Genomic DNA, 17,432 nt, shown 5'->3' on the forward strand with positions numbered 1-17,432 from the left:
ACAGGAGTTGTGGTGCCACAGCAGGACAATCTCCTGTGACCTCCCTGGAGTGACAGGGCACTCCCCTCCTCCAGCACTGCCATGCTGGAACCATGGGACATGAAGTAAAAAGCTGGGGAAGACATCCCAGCGGTCAGATAAGGATGTCATGTCTCATCCACACCACAGACAGCTTCTCCACCTTGCCTGGCAGCTCCTCTGTGGTGGCCCCCAGGGCAGCAGCAAGCCAGAGTGAGGTTTCTTCCCCACAGAGCAAGCAAACTCTCCCACAAACAGCCCCGCTCCTGCCAAAGTCTCACATCCCTGCGGGTGAGCTTCTTCCTGAGGTGGTTTCGGCCATGCGTCCCCTGCTGCAGCTGGCCGTGTGTGTCCCCATCAAACGGGGAGTGGTGGCACCTGCTCAAAGCAAATTCACAAGTTCTTTAAAGAAAGGATCTCCTCTCCCTCCTGACACACTCCAGCCCAGCTCTCATTCATAAATACTTGTGGGAATCCTGCTTTCCTCATCAGCATACCGGGGCTTGTTAACCTCCTGCGCCACGTGCTGCTCCACTCTTGTCCTGCTGTCCAGATGTCAACACACTGCTAGCAGTGCAATCTCTTTTTTTTCCCCCTCCATGATAGCATGCTGATAACTTTAATGAGTAGCTAATTAGCAGTTCCTAACTGAGTATCAAGGAAAAGCGCCTGGGAGGATCTGGACAGAGAACAACTCATTCATTCATCCAAGGCTCTGGCTGTGGAGGAAGTCTTCCAACCTATGAGGGTTTTCACACACCTCCTCTTCTTGGCATCGTAGGCACCTTCCAGCCGTGAATAAAGAAACACCCTGAATACTTGTTACGTGCAATCAGGGGCTCTTCCTTACACCCACTGTGCAGGGAGGGCTGTGCACAGGGTTTGCTCTAGGGTGGCTGTTCTGCAGCGTACCAGCATGTCTGCACTCACTTGAAAAGAGGCGTTTGCAGCAGAAGGTGATGAGGTTTGCAGTGGGTCTGACTCACACTGGGACTTCATCCCATGGTCCAACACCAGCCTCCCACTCCTCCCTCCGCCTCCAGCACAGCTCCCTGGAAGCACCAGCACACCAACCAGGGACCTGCCAGGTGTAGAAGGGTGCCCTGGATGCTGTGCTCTTCACAGTGGATGCTGTCTCAGGCACAAGTCCTGCAAAGCCCTTTGTTTTGCCCTCTAGCAGGGGCAGATCTCCACCGTTTATTCAGGTCTGTCCTTGCAAACCATGATGCAGGAAACCCTGAGGGCTCACAGAACCTCAGAAGCCATCTTCAATTCCAAGCAATGGAGTTGCCTGCAATTACCTACCCATTCACAAGTGTCCCAACCCCTCATGTCCCCAGGACCTAGCTACACAAGCATTCCCAAAGGACTTCCTCCCATACCAAGACCCACTCTAACAATTTGATGGGCTGAAAAGAAAACCATGGGTCGCACACAGAGCGGAGAGCAGTCGCTTGGGTACTGCAGCGCACGCAGGAGCGCCACTGAGACAAGCGCAGCAGGAGGGGCTCAGCGACGTGCCAAGATCTGCTCTGTGCACAACTTTCAGGAGAATTAGTAGCACCAGGAAATGAAACGCAGCCTGCAGAGAGTTAAAATTAATCCAGGGTTTGGACAGCTGCTCTGCTGAGTACCTCGCAGTGATCTGACTGCGAGCAGGTTAAAAAAAAAAAAAAATTAAAAAAAAAATCCAAGGATGCTGTTTGAATGGAACTGCTTTATATAAGGATTTTATTTAGCGCTGGATTGTCAGCCCTGGCTTGCAGGCCTTATCTTTGTTTCAGTGCTAATAATCCCTTTCTTTCCACATCATTTTTATGGCCCCAGTGTGATTCCACTGGCACCAAAAGCGCTGAAACACTTTGGCCATCAACGGTTTTGCCAATAAACTTGTTCAGAGCAGCTGGCCCAAGCATATTAGTATTTCATCAGGAGCAGCACAGGAGTAGAACATGATAAAACCCCTCAGCTGACCTGAAGGCACACTACCAGGCCGGGGAGCATTTGCTACAGCAAATCCCCACCCCAGGCCAGGTCCATGGAAGAGCACAGCAGTGCCGTGCTCTGACGCTGCTCCCGATGGGGATCAGCAATGAGCGCCCTGAAGCCACTTCACACCACAGTAAAGAGGCACTTTGGGCTGTTGCAGAGGCCGAAGAGTCACTGAGGCAGCAGCTCACCCCAGCACATGCAGCCAGGAGATACAGCTCACCCAGAGGCTGAGGGCTGAGGGCATCATCTCCCTGCACTGGGCTTTCATGAGCCAACTCCACTTTTTCATCAATGGAATATGAAAGATGGGGAGGTTTAAGTAACAGACTCAAAGGCTCAGAGAGGGGCAAAAAACTCCTAAACCTCATCAAGAAGGGCTGGTTTTGCAGCAGGATAAACCTCACACAGACTGGAATTGCATTTATTTTGCTATTTGTGCCCCTGGAGAAGCAGGAAAGATTTGCTAGGAATTTTCAGGCCCTCTGGCAGAAAGGGCTGGAAGCTCACCCCAGTGCTATGGCACTCACCGGTAGAAGGGACTGTGCAGCCTTTCTGGCAGTCAGAGCCTGAGTGCTTCTTGTAGGGCTTCTGCTCCGGCATCTCCTCCCTGTACGCCGTGGAGTCGAGGAGGGGAAGCCTGCTCAGGACCGGGGACTGCGGGATGCTGGGCAGCGTTCGGGACTTCCCCAGGAGCGGTCGCTGCAGCTTTCTGTCCAGAGACCTTGAGGGGAGAAAACACAGGGCATAGCCCTTTCAGGAGGTGGGATGGCCTCTTCAAGCCAGGACCCTTCTGTAACACACAGTACTGCTACTGTACCAAAAGCATACAGTCCTTCCCAACACCAAGCTGCACCCTTCGTTTGCAAAGCTGCTGCTATTTCAGTAAAGCCTTCTCCCTTTGCCAGTGTATTTTAATTAGAATTTGCATCTTGAACTCCAAGCCACAATCAGCATAAACAGCACATAAAGCATTCTAGCACCCATCCCACCTCAAAACTCACAAATAATCAGAATTAAGCAAATAAAGAAACCAGAGGGTTCAAGACTGAAGTGACACAAATTGCCTTTAAGAGAGTAAAAACCCCACTGAGCATCATCTGAGACACCAGAAGGCTTTTTGTGGTGGGAACCAAGTCACTCAAGGGTCCCAGGGACATGTGCTGTACGGAAGGTCACAGAATCAGTCAGGTTGGAAAAGACCCTTGGGATCACCAAGTCCAACCATCAGCCCTACTCCACAACTCCCATACACCACATCCCCCAACATCTCATCTAAACAACCCTCAAACACATCCAGGGATGGTGACTCCACCAGTCACCAGGTCCAGACTAGAGCAAGACAGACTCAGGCAGCAGGCACTGTAGAGGCCACAAAGGTGTCATGAAACAATTAGAAACCCAAGTTCAAGGTCTCTGTGGGGTCAAAACTCAGCTGACTCTGACGAGAGGGCTTAAAAGCTGCAGGGGTGACCAAGACACACATCAGCACCACCACCTCCTCCAAAACCCCAGAGCCTGCTGAGCCCTGCAGTGGGGCATGGGAGCAGGTTCCCTTCTCTCCTGCTCCACCCCATAGCCTCCCCCAAGGGATGGTCCTCATGTCCCATCCTTGGGGATGATGCTGGCCCAGGCCACAAGGCAAAGATCCCAGAAATGTGATAAAAAGGAACAGATGCCCAGCACTGTCGTGGTGTGAGGAGAGGTGGGGGGATCGCCCGGTGCCGAGGGCTATAGGCTGGGATCACCCCGAGGCTGTTCTGTGTTCCCCACCATCACAGAGCCCACACCTGTGCCTGGACAGGGCTCAGCAAAGGGCCCCTCCTCACGCCAGACTGTTCCTGAATCTCATACTAAATGGTATAAAACCTTCACATTTCCATCCAAAATTCAATTCTTAGCTGGTTTATGCTCATTTGTTCTTGTGCCAATATTAACCTTTATCTTAAATAATTATTCCCCCTCTCCTGTGTCTGCTCCCATGATTAATTTCCATTACACCACAGTCACGGCCCCTTTCGGCCTGCGTTTTTCTAGGCTGATTAAGGCAAATTCTTTCAGCCTCCTCTCACAAAATGAGCTTTCATTGCCCGTGGTTGCTTCCACACCCTTTGCTTGCCCTCCCTCCAGCTCGGACCCTGCACCCTCCACCCATCCCAGAGCATCTTGCAGAGCTGAGCTCCTGCTGCAGACAACAGGGCGAGCGCTCTGCCTCCCTGCACACCACAGCACTAAATTTTATCCTATTTCCACTAAGCCGGTCCTCAAGGTCACACAGAGAGAGTCTATCATGCAAAAGCTCCTGATCCTCAGCAGCAGCCTGTCACCACTATGTTTATTATGATCGTTTTTCACTCCCTTTACAAATGTAACAGCAGCTCCCAACTAGTGCTGGCGTCTGATGTAATTCACAGGTGAGCAGCAACGCAGGGTCCGGGGCAGAGCCATGTGCAGCCCTCTCCTGCGGGACGGTTATGCCTGATGGCCACAGCAACGGACACAGGCAGCACTCGGGTTCAGGGCAGGAGCCCCAGGTACGAGGCAGCCCCTGTGCTCACCATCAGGGCCCCTTACCCAGACCCTAAAAGATGCGTCCATCAGAGCAAGGTTGGGGACCATGTTTTGACGTTTAGGTTCAGAAACTTCTTAATTTCTGCATTAATTGCATTCACCCTTGATTCCTGGATGATGCTGCTCTGCTCCACAGAGCTGCCGCTGAGCGGCTGCAGGGACAGCACTGCCCCAGCGATGCAGAGGGTGCTGCAGCTGCACAGACACACAGCACCATCCTGCCCACTCCAAGCCCCATGCTTCACTTGCCTCGACATGAAAACAAGCTATGCCAGGAGATACAAAGCCAGAATTAGCATCCTGAGTTGTTTCTATTTCAGTAAAGCGTATGTACCTCTCATTGTAACACATTTCACTGGCACAAGACAACAGGGATGTAAGTTAACACATCGCTGTGCTGCATAAATGAGTCCTGGGCTCTGCCAGAGTTCAAAATATTCCTTTTTTCTTGCATGTAAATCTCGGTGCTTTTAAACACACCTGCTTATAGCTCCATCACCCGCAGAATGGCATTAGCATTTTAAGTGCCAACATCCCTTTGTGCCTACAGTTCCACTCACACGGATCACATGGGGGTAAAAAGGGAAGAATCCACACCCTTAGCGGAGCAATTGTTAAGCTGCATAGCTACAGACAATGATTTATATCAGAAAGAGCAAAGCAACTAGAAACCCGTTTAGATCTGAAATCTGAACTTGAATTCCCACGCACACTCTGGTTCTGTGGATTTACCATCCCATGCACAACTCCAGAGACCTCAGCAGCAACTGTCAGCAGGGAACCTGATGCCACGGGGAAGTCACATTGCATCTACATATGCTTCCCAGGAAGGCTCCACAGCTAGCCGCTATCAAGGATGCCACATCCCATTAGTAAAGATCCCTGATGGATTGTAAAGCTCAATTAGAAAAGCCATAATAGACCCTGTTACAGTCTATATTTAGCTGCTGTTCAGCATTTTGGTAGAAAGGAGAGCACACAATCAAGTCTTGACAAGGGTGGAAAAATCCTTCTGGCTCCGTGCAAGAGCTCAGGCAGGAGCGCGGCGACAGCTCCATCAGTCCCAGTCCGCAGCCAGATGGGGAAATGTGAGAACAGTCATCAGGGCTGGTCCCCTGCCACCAGCCCAGGGGAGAGCTGCAGGGCGCAAGCTGGTTGTGCCAGGCAGGGTGCAAGCCCAGCAGACTGCTCCAGCATCCCCCACCCCAGCCCCTGCCTGTGGCACCCAGGGGACACGGGTGCTACCTCCCCAGGCTTTTATTGAAAGCAAACAGGATAACAAAAAAAGCCACCATGACAAAAAAAAAGGAAGGGAAAAAAAAAAAAAAAGGGCGGGGGGGGGGGGCAAAACACATCTCAAAAGCTGCACCCTGTGTCTGGTGCCTTCCCCATGGTGATGTCCTTACTGGATGGCTTCTCCATCACCCCAGGGAGAGAGGGAAAGGGCTGAGCAGAGATAAAGGGAAGGGAGGGATAGAGAAAAGGTTCATGCAAATTAAATCAGGGAAAGTCAGATCCTCCTGCAAGCAACTGCACACACACACACAGCCTGTCCTCCCTGCTTATTTTGATGTGGGAGAACTGCTCTCCAAAGGGCACTTCCCAGCCCAACCTAGAGAGGACAGAGTCTCCAGCTTACCCAGGGGAGGTATGGAAGAGTCACCACGCCAGGCAAAACCAGGACAGCAGAAATCCAGCAACACAACAGAGATAGCAAGCAGGAGGGGAAAAAATAACCTTAAACCCACTACTCCCACAATCCAAAAAGAACTCCAATAAACCTCACCGATTTACACAATTTCTCAGAGAACTGAGCAAGAAAACCTTCCTCACATCTCCTGGAAATGCCTGAGGATGATGAACCTCCAGAGATGTCCTATCTCTGCGAAGAGGGAAGCCCTTGTCCCGCCACAGCACTCAGTCCCAGCAGCTCTCAGTCAAACCCAAATGTGCACTGTGCTAATCCATCTCCCCCCAGCCTTCCCAGAGCCAGGCTGCTCATGGAAAACAGCAAGGAGAGAAGGAGGTTAAGCCAGGGAGCAAGGCTAAAGAGGGAGAGGGGCAGAGGAGCAGGGCACCAGATGCTCCAGACTTCGCTTGCCGGCTCCAAAGCTGTGGCTTAGCCACAGCCTAAAACGCAAGGCGATTTCCAAGCTCCAAGGGGAACAATGCACGTCTTAAAGAGCTCACGGCCCCAAAACACAAATAAGGATTCAAAAAAATAAGATTGAGAAGCCAAATGTCTGCTGCTCCTCCTGCAGGACCGCACAGCATTTCACAGGTAATTGCGGGTGGCCTCTCCACAGCCCAGTCAATTAGTTCACTAAATCTGCCTAGCAAAGGAAGCTTATAAAGCTGAAGGTTTGGGGAAGAACGGCTAAATGAGGTACTGAGATTAGCCCGGGACTGGCGGAGGATGGCAGGGATAGGGGCCAGGGGAGCCTGGTTATTGCAAAGGGACACACTCCCAGATCTTCCCAGCTGGTGGCTGCTCCTGCCTGTAACACGCTGCTCAGTCTCCTCCGAGGAGGTGTAACTTAGCAACCTGACCTTATAAACTCAGCAAAGGTTTCAGCTGGATTCGGGAAAATGAGAGATGCTACAAGCCAGGAGGAGCAACTACCCACCCCAACCCTCTCTTGGACTGGGGCAAGGACAGATGCACCACTGCTCGGGGAAGAGGGTGAAGGCGGTGTGCACCTCCTCTGCAGCCTGGACCGCATAGCCTCTTACCACAAGCAGTGGCTGCAAAATTGAAAAAAAGAAACAAAACACCCACATCCATTCCCTGAAACATCTTGCAGAGACCCAGCCGGGTATAAGGCGACAGGCACAAGGGGACAGCACATATCCTGAAGAGCTCACAGCCCCAAAAGGCAAAGACTCAAAAATTCCTGGAGAAGCCAGGGCAGGACGAGGTTTCCCAGCAGTGGCTCAGCTCCGTGGTGCAGGGTTCATCTTTTACTGCCATCCCCATGGTGCTTCACCCCTCCTCCTGTCCATGCCCAGGGCAGAGGCAGAGCCTGCTCCTGCGGGAAGCGGCTGGGAGCAGAGCCGGACCACGGCCACCCCCCAGCCCCGGCTGCCGGCCGGGGCCAGCCCAGCTCCCGGAGCCCGGAGCACGGCACAGCTGTGCCTCCGGCACCCCAGCAGTGCACGGCCCTCCCCGGGTGGGAGCTCCGCTGCGGGGAGGCTGTGTGCGATGGCGAAGAGGAGATTAACAGCAATTTGTGTGATGCTCTCCTTCATTCCTGTCCGGACCCCAGCAGGAGACAAGACATCTACCTGCAGCTGGTTTCTGCAGAGGGCTTTGCAGGAAGAAGCAGCAGCAGGAGGAGAGGTGAAGCAGAGGAGGTTGTAAGTGCTTTAGAAGCCATTCCTGGGCAGAAGCACAAGGCACCAGTGGCAGCAGCCTCTGGGATGCAAGTCAGTGTGATCCAAAGCCCAAAGCCAGGACAGGGCCCCATGGAGGGCAGAGAGTGAAGTTTAAAGGGATGGCACAGCAGTGGGGAAACCTAGAGGAGTCTGAGAGGGAGAGATACAACCAGGTGGCCTCAGAAACCAAAGCCCAAGGATTTAGGAAGAGCATAGCCTTCACAGGGCACCCACCCGTGTTCAAATCACCACAGTTTGCCCTAAAAACCTTATCAACTGTTAGCAAACCCGTGAGTCACTTGTACTTTTCCAATGACCCTGCGAATTGCAAAGCCAGAGGAAATCACTCAGAAATCTTTCCTTCGCATTCAAAAAAACACACAAACAGAAAATCTTTTCTTTCTGCCCAGTATACATATCTGAGTACGGCAGCAGCCACAGACCCACATCAGTTCCCATCACACGGGCAGTGAGCGGTAACAATCCGCCACTCCCTTGCAGCGGGACCCCTGTGGCACGCAGCCAGGGGAGAGAAGCAGCCAACACCACCGAGGGAGGCAACCCCCATTTTAGCAGAGAAGCCTGAGCATCGCTGCACGGGACAGCCAAGCCCTGTGCACAGTCCCGCACAGTCTGCTCGCCCTGCAGCTTCTGCCCATCACCTCCAAGGTTCTGATGCCATGTCCTCCACTGTTCCCCAGATCTTCCCTGGATCAGAAGTTCGGACAGTCCTCGTCCTGCACTGGGGACCACACATCCACACTTGGTGGCTTTTTAACCATTTGTGACCAGAGAGGAGGCAGCAGCAACCCCTTCTGCTGCCTGCCCAGAGCACAGCTGGTATCCCCCGTGCAGGAGGAGTTCAGCCGTGTGACATCTTTCTCTTCCCAACTCAAGCCAAGCCTCTACAAAACTGTCTTCATGCTGTTAAAAGGTAACGGGCTGAAGAGCGGAGGATGATAGCTGAAAACAGAGCATCTTTTATCTGGCTGTGAAACAGTTTCAAAGCAAAACAAAAACCAAAACAGCATTCAGCTTGCAAGATCAGAGAAGAAAAAAAAAAGCCCAAACCATGTGAAGTTATAAAAATACCTTCCCAAGCTCAGCTGTGAGCTCGTAAATACCATGATTTCCACCAGCTGGTTTGCAAAAGCTTTCTCTCCTGCCATCTCTCCAGCTTGAAGTGCATCTCTCCATCAGGGGCCATCACCCAAGCACGGAACAAAACACCACCCGGCATCAGAGGAATAATTGCTCCTGTCCTTGCAAAGATGCATTCCAATTAGGATGGGTGAGACAGCCTTCGGGGACCACTGGGGAGGTGCAGGAGAGGAGGTTGCAGACCCCACATGCCAAGAAACACAGGGAGAGCCTCAGCAAGACATTTCAGAAGAGCTACTTGGAGGAGAAGCATTCAGCACTCATTGCCCCCTACGAGTGCAGCTGTGCCCCGAGACTCAGCCCTGCTCCCCAGCACCTACGCTGCTGGGCCAGGGGCCGATTACCAAATTTCCCAGAAAAAGGCCAAAAGTCCTGCTTGTGGCAGCAGCTGTCGGAGAGCCCTGAGCTCTGCGGTGTGCAACAGGCAGTGTCACACTGATATCGAAAATCCTATCCCTGTATCAACACCCAGGCACTGCCCACACTACCGGCAGCCCCTCACCCCCCCTGTGCTAAGGACCTACCACCGCTCTGCCGGCACCCAGCCCCCGGCACCATGCCATCAGCCCAAGCTGGCCAGCAGGCAAAGCCACCCCTGGCCAGCCAGCCTCACACACTGCTGCGGGGAAACAAGCTAAAAAAACTCTTAACGTTTCACATCAGCAGTTCCGAACCCAAGCACCGTGGCTGTGTTTGATAGCAACGCTCCCATTTCAACATCTACTTAAATGTAATTGTTAAAAAGGCAAAAGGAAATACTTTGGGGCCAGACACTGCCACTCATTTATTCAAAGTATGTTGGTTTATTTGTTAAAACAACCTTTTTTTCCGGCTCTGTTGCCGACAGTGAACCACATCACCAGCCAGTGGGGAGCTCTCCCCAGTCCCCCCAGGGCTTTCCCCAGCTCAGGTGCACCCCACGGGTGCCCTTGTTGACAAGTCACCCTGCCCCAACCGGACCCCAGCGCACAGACACACTCTGTCCCTACGATGCCACAAGACTATCCCCTCCACGTCCCACAGCAGACAGGAGCCCTGGGCACCCTCTTGCCCACCTGCTACGCTGACCTGCACACCATTAACAGGGGAGAAGCAGGCACCAGGCTCACAGGAGGGCTTTGGCAGAGATGCCCAGCGCAGACCTGCTGGAGTGGTACCTCCTCAACACAAAGTCCAAAGACAGAAAGTCCCCAGGGCCAGGCAAAGAAGCAGAAACATTTATGGAGTGTGAACATTTATCCTGCTCATGGAGTTCTCTCTGATAAACAGGGAAAGAGGGCATATGAAGGTGAATGTATGAATCCCAGCACAACAGCAGAACAGGTGAGCATCCTCCCTCCCAGCAGCTCAAGACCGTGACCTGCACCCTCAGGGACCAGTGTTGTGAACACCCCAGGGTCCCCTTGCACGTAGCCAGGCTCTGCCATCCAGGCACCTGAGAAGCAGAGAGGACAGCCAAGGCATCTAGGATGCTCCGCCGGGAGCACAAAAGGCTCATGGACCACTCTCCAGAAGAAAAAGGGCAGAGGCTGCACTCCCCATCTTATTAAGAAGGGTATTTTAGATAAATTAGGAAGCTCACCTAAAGATCTTGCACACTGAAAGTCAGCTCACAAGCATGATGCAGGGAACACACCAATGACTCAGAAATGTGGCCAGCCCCCGAAAGCCAGTGGGGAACAGCAAAGCGTGTTTGGGACTAGAGCCGCTGCATAGTGGGCATTGTAAGTCAGGGGAAAGAAACTGGCCCAGACAAAATCAATGCAGCCAATAATACAGTTTGGTGCTTCAAATGACAAAGCTTGCAATGCCACACCGTTATTAACCATATACTGATGTTTAAAGGTGGGGAAAGCAGAGATGAGAAGAGGTTATGTGACCTGCCAAAGGCTGGGACAGAGCAAAAACCTCCCACTTCCCAAGTTCACAAGATACTGGACCACAAATGTCGTGCCCTGGCTCCTGGCTTTTCTTTTGCAGCGATTACTCATCTCCTGTTTGCCCTTGAAAAATTTCAGAGACAAAAGCTAATGAAGCGCAAGTAACATGGAAGACAAGCATCCTGGCTCAGATTTTAAAAGGTTGGCTAACTTGCAAGATAAATACACAACTGCATGCTTTACATTTGCAAACACTTTTCAGGGAGGACGCAAAGGGGAGTCCTGTGTGACACCCAGCACTGCAGTCAACTCCAGCACCCACCACCCTGCTCACCAACCCTGCACCAGCACAAAATCACTGAGGCAAGACCAGAGCCGCAGTGCTTAGTCGCTGCTGCCCGCCTAGCACGGCGCAGCCCCTCCCGGGGATGCCCACCGCCCACACCGCCAAACTCCTGATCCCATTCCCAGTCTCATGACACAGGGCTGGTCTCCCCTGTTGCCTCAAAATCCGAGTCACACGCTGAAGAAGACAAAAAGCCGCTGAGATCATCTTGGAAAGGACACCACTGCTCCTGACAAACACAGGGGAGATGCTTCAGGCGTGAACTCTACGTGCTCCAGCACAGAAAGCATTAAGACACTTGAGACCTCTGTCAGGACTGCTTGGTTTGTTTTAAATTTTTGAAGCGTGACCAAGTTTTCCAGCACTTGAAGCTAACAATGGCAAAGCTGGCCTATCTGACTACTAACCCCTAGCAAAAAGAATTATTTCATATGTTTTGGTCAAAAAACATATTTATAATCATGCGCTTGGACAGCATATTGTTGTTTTAAACCCTCCAGGGCACCACCTTTCATCCAGAGTCTTAGGCTGGTTTTTGTTTTCCTCTGAAGCATCAGAGCATCAGTAGGACAAGAGGCAGGTCACCACCATGGTCGGATGGACAACAAGCCCATTCAACAAGATGGTTTTATGCTCCCAGTATGTCACAGTAACATCCCTAAAAAAATGGCTTTCAATGAAAGAGTAAAGGATGCCACAAGGAGCGAGGAGCAGAGCTTTCAGCAAGGGCAGGAACCCCCGCAACAGCTGCTCACACAGGCACTCACCTCTGCCCTCCCAGCTTCAGGGGGGGTTAATGGGTTTTATCTGTCTTGTGAGGGAAAGAGCGAAGAGCAAACAGCCCCAAAGTACCAGAAAGGAAGCCAAAAAGAAGCTGATCAGCAGCCGCAAGGCTCAGAGGAGCAGCCCTGGCTGCGGGAGCAGGAGGCCAGGCGGGAGTGCTCAGGCACAGGTCTCCTTCCAGCCAGGCTCTGGGCTGGGTCCCTGCCAGCCCTGGGGCCACAGAGGGCAAGCAGCTGCCCCACCGGGCTGGGCTGCAGACCTGCCCCATGGGATGCAGGGGAGAAAAGCCCAGAGTCAGCTTGTTTCTAAGCAAGAGCCAGGGCACAGCTTTAGCTGCCAGGCTGTCTATGAGCAATTTCAGCTCAGAACCTGCAGAGGAAGGCAGAGATGGGTTCTGCCAGGGGAAGCACATACCTGCCGCTGCCCTTGGGAGAAAAAACAGCCCCTAAAGTCCTCAGTTTGAATAAGCTCCCACTCTCCCTACCTCTCTCTGGAAAAGACGAACATTAAAAGCCAGCACAGCTGTTTCAGGGCCTCATAACACACATGCACCAGGGGGATGAATCAACACACACGAGCTGAAACCCACCTCTCCAGGGCCTCTGCAGCCCCACAGCCCAGCACCGGGTCTCCGCTCGCCTTCCCCCCCTGCACGACCGCTTGTACCTAATCAAACTGCACCACGAGGGGTTCATAGCACCACGAGTGTGAATGGCTCTTATGCTTCCCTCACAGGATGTATTTTCTCCACGAGTTCCCGATAATATTCTCCTACCGGCTGCCAGGTGGTTTGTGCAGGACAGGCTGCAGCCGCCCGCACCAGAGATGGCAGGAAGACGAAATCCCAAGCAGGCCAGCCCAGCCAGCAACAGACTGGGAATTTCCTCAGCAGCAAGCCTTCCCAAGACAAAAACGGTCTCAGTTCCTCATGAATATATAAACATGTTATAGTTTTTGTGCCTTTGGAATGTCATCAAGGTGGTAGGAATTAATAACCCATGAGTTTCTATTGCTCTAAGTGGCAACCCCTTGCAACCTCGAGGTGCCAGCTGCGGGTATCTGGAGATTTCTGTAACATGCATCAGGATGTACTTCCATTATCTAAATTTTAGCTATTTGTTCTTTAAAGCAACAAAAATATGCGCTGAAGCTTTCCATTTTTTCAAAAGCATGGATTTGCGGGAAAAAAAAAGAAAGATGTAACAGAGGTGGTCACCTGAATTCTGTGCACAGGACAGGCAGCAGCAGGCCTGGAGCAGCCGGTTGGCATGAACACCAGCTCCAGTGGCTTCCAAGCACCAAACACCCGTGGAAGTACATGGGTGCTCAGGCAGTGGTGCCCATACCCAAGGGGCCACCTCAGCTTGGGAGTGAGGGTCTGGGCTCTGCTCTGCTGCCCCCACACCAAAGTGGCTGCCATAGCCAGCTAACCAGAAGGAGCCATTTATTCCCACCTGCTTTATTTCCCATCAAAAAAATGAAAACTAAAAATATTTTGCATAAATTTGTATAATTGCCAACTATTCCTACAGGAGAAAGCACAGAAGTGTGTTCCCTACTTTTTAATTATTAAAGAAAGTATTCTGGTGTTCCCATTTGAAATATTCTAAAAAGAATATTTTTCATTCCTCTTTGAAATGCTTCTTCCCGAGTTCGGAAAAAGTCTCCTTTGTCAACTTGTCCCTCCTCCCATTCTTCTCCAACTCCTCAGGAACCCCGTCTCAGCCCACCTCTGGCAGGAGAGCATCAGCTGGATGCTCTCTCACAGCAGCCCTCTCCTCCTGGGCTAGCTGTTCCCCCAGCAAGGGCTTTGAAGGAGAGAACACACTCAAACCTCTCCACAGCAGGTTGCCAGGCTGGGCACATCGCTGCTCTGTCTCCGATTTCCCACCCTCATGTGGAGGTCAGGTCAGGGATAGTCGCTTTTAGAAGGTCCTTCAGCATCCAAAGACAGGTGGCTGTTGGCAGGACAGGTCCTCCCCTGCTCAGCCTCTGCACCAGGGTGCTGAGCATGCCAGCGGGGTGATGGACAGATGATACTCTGCGCTCAGACCCCTCTAGATCACAATGGCACCTCCTCCCAGCTCCCCAGGACTCTGCTCACTGCCCCCACGGGCATTCACAGGCTCCCACACCACCATCCTCACGGGCTCCCCACGGGACATTCAGCTCAACATCTCCTTGAGGCACACAAGGGCACAAAGCCCCTCCCTTCACCTCCCAAGGCAAGCCATGCCAATGCAGGTAGGTATCTTGATGGCTGTTAGCAGGGCAGCCAACATCACCACAGCTCCCCTTTGCCCAGCAGGGCCCCCCTCAAAGCGCACTCCCAGCTGGAGAGCTGCATTAGCTCCACGAGCAGAGCAAGAAAAGCCCCCTGTGCCACAGCAGCCAGGTGCTGGGCTGCCTGGCATCCCCACACACCCTGGAGCTGCCCTGTGCAGGCAGAAGCAGGCTGAGAAGGGCAAACAGGGACAACCTCCATTCAGAAATCTTCCCCTTGCCAGCCACTGCTTTTATTAGAAGCTGTTAAAATTCACATCCGCTGTCTGAAATCACTTCCTTCCCCTTCTCCGTGCACAAGTCCCGGTGTGTATTGCTGGTGCTTCTGTTTCCTACCTGCACACCCACCCAGCTGTGACTCAGTGCCAAAACAGTGGGTGAATTAGGAATCAAACAGTCTTTCTAACAACCGTGACTCACAGGACAAGGCTTTCTGCTGAAGAAGTCTTCCGCAGTCATGCTACATGTGTAATTCCCCTTAATACTAGTATAACTTCTTCTTCCTGTTACTCCATCCAACTACCTACTACAGTTTTTACTGCCTAATCCAAGTGAAGATTAGCTTCAGCTTGTACAGAAAATAATCAGTTCTCAACCTCATCTCCCATCCCAAAGACCAGCTTTAAAAGGAGGCCAGAATCTAGGCATCAAGGAAGAACATCAGGTGCAAACCACATCACTTGGCTTTGGCCCCAAACCCCAAAAAGACGACACTGAGAGCTCAGACATGCTTTTCCAGACTGTCAGATCCATAAAGTTTGATTTTCTCAACCAGCTCCCAGGCCCACACATGCATGCACTTTCACGGAGAGATACTAAACATACCCCTATCTACAGCCATGAGAGCAGGTTTTTGAGGAGCACCAGGAGGCAGAGGACCAGAGAAGCAAGGCATGCCTGGCTCTGTCCACATCGCTTCCCCCTGCAAACCTGCGGGTGCCCAGCACCTCGACAGTGCAAGAGAGGATGGAGCCAGCAGCCCACTCTGGGACCAGGAGTGCTGCAGAGCAGTGGCCAGGTTACAGCATGCTGGAACTGGGAATAGTCCCCCAGTGCACAGAAACCTCTGTGGAGAACCAGGGTGTGTCAGGTTCTGGTAGAGAGGCCTCTTGCAAGGACAGGTTTGATGCGGAGAGAGATTTCTTTTCCATGCTGCTCCCCAAGCCTCTTCCTGATAGATCACAGCCACAGTGATGCAAACAATGGGAGAGCAAAGCTAAAAAGCCTCTCTAGGCACATGCAAAGCCCAGGCAGCTCAATCAAGCAACAAAAGCTAAATGTCATTTCCTCCTGTGGCACTGCCACTCTGCTCACAAAACAGAACCGTTTACGTCTGACAGCTTGTCATCTTTGTGAGAAACCGGGGATGCAGCACTCACACAGCCCAGGGAAAAGCTGACACAGAGGAGAGAGGAGGAAGACTCGGTCCTTCACCTCACTGAACACCACCAGCACGGCGTGTGAAGGAGGCAGTTGGGAAGAGCTGAAAGGCACCGGTTACCCCAACAGCCACAGCCACACAGCACTGCAATGCCAGACCAGGTGGGAAAGAGCAGGGGCAGCACTCCTGATTTCAAACAAGCCTCACCCAAAAGCACAGAAGCTGCCCTGGAGGACACCCAGCCATCCAGCTGTGCAACCCAAGAGCGTCCTGCGACCCACCACTGAGCTCCCCGACCCAGCACCTCTCCATCTGAAAGAGGCTGAAGTTTTCAGCTCCAGCTCCTAAAGCTCTTTCTCACATTCTTGCACAGCCACACAAACACCAGTTAAGTTGTAAAAATCCTGAGTGTCTGCTGCCTGTTACAGTTAACAGGATTAATGAGCACTTGGCACTTCTGCAAAGCAGGCCACGGCCTGAGTCAGTAACACTGGAGTTAGGACTCTATTTCCAGCTCAGCCTTGTTAGGCACTAGAACAGGGCACTTCCACGCAGTAGCGATGGACATCTTTTTTTTTTAATAGGTTACAATGATCTGTTGCAGCAAATTTGCAAATCCATGCACCCACACACATTTTCCTGCTGGCCTCTCAGCAGGCAAGAAAGGTGTCAGCACTGGGAAGTTTGAAATACAAGTGCCATAAACACCTTATTGACTAATTTCAGGCAGAAACTTCTCACTTAACCCAAAACACTTCCAAGTTCTTTACTTGTTTTCTCTTTTAAAATGAAGGTATCTTTCCATATTGTCGTGTCATTTGGAAGCAGAAAGGTTTTGTTCAGAACATGTCAAAGCGGGAAAACACAAATTATCAGCCATGTATGAGAGATCCCTCACTGCCCCTCAGATGCCCCTTTGGGGGCAAGTTTTACCATGTGTTAAAAGTCTCTCGCCCAGCTCAAGCTGCAGGATACAGTACTTAAGAAAAATGGTCCATGCACATCTGCAAGACTAAATGTTGGAGGTGGGTGCACAAGACACCCCAAGCATTTGGTGAGGCTAACAGATGGATGGAGGCTGCCCTGGAGCTCCAGGCACTGCCCCACTGCTCTGCACACCCTGACTGGCTTCTTCCTCCATCCTACTGGCTCTCAACTCCTACAGGTGTTTAAAACAGCCAGCAACGGCTAAAAACCCCCGGACTGGGACTTGGAAGGAATGGGACAAGTCCCCAGCACCGTGTCTGATGTGATACTGGGCAACTCAGTGCGACTATGCCACACCCCAGGACAATGCACAAGGTAGTCATGCTCTGGCGACGGGGACTCTTGGCAAGGCTGTGCCATAAGCCAGAGGTGGAAGACTTGCTGCCATTTTTATGTTTCGTGCTGTCTGCAGGCAGCACAGGATTTGTTCCTTCAGTGTAGTTTTCCAGCCCCAAAACTTGCCAGTTCCTCCTCTTCCCCATCACGACCGTGTGCTTGAACACAGACACGCTGCCAGAGCTGAAGAGATATTTTTAAACACCCCAAAACAACTAAGCACAATCCTGCCAGGAAAACATTGCCCACTACCCCTCCCCACTCACCCATCTCAAAGCCCATCAAACTACTCAGCAAGGAACATGCATGACGATATCAGTGT

At 52.1% G+C, this 17,432-nt stretch overlaps 1 protein-coding gene across 1 annotated transcript in view; it reads right to left on the minus strand.

Moving 5' to 3' along the window:
* Positions 1–17,432, minus strand: part of LOC141966736 (ankyrin repeat and fibronectin type-III domain-containing protein 1-like) — a 260,415-nt gene that overhangs the window by 177,036 nt on the left and 65,947 nt on the right. The window contains exon 4 of the mRNA XM_074919777.1: positions 2,538–2,731. Within this exon, the coding sequence (XP_074775878.1) occupies positions 2,538–2,731 (194 nt within the window). The remainder of the gene's footprint in view (positions 1–2,537; positions 2,732–17,432) is intronic.

Source organism: Athene noctua, chromosome 15 (assembly GCF_965140245.1).
Source record: "Athene noctua chromosome 15, bAthNoc1.hap1.1, whole genome shotgun sequence".
In the NCBI taxonomy this organism is placed as follows: Eukaryota; Metazoa; Chordata; class Aves; order Strigiformes; family Strigidae; genus Athene; species Athene noctua.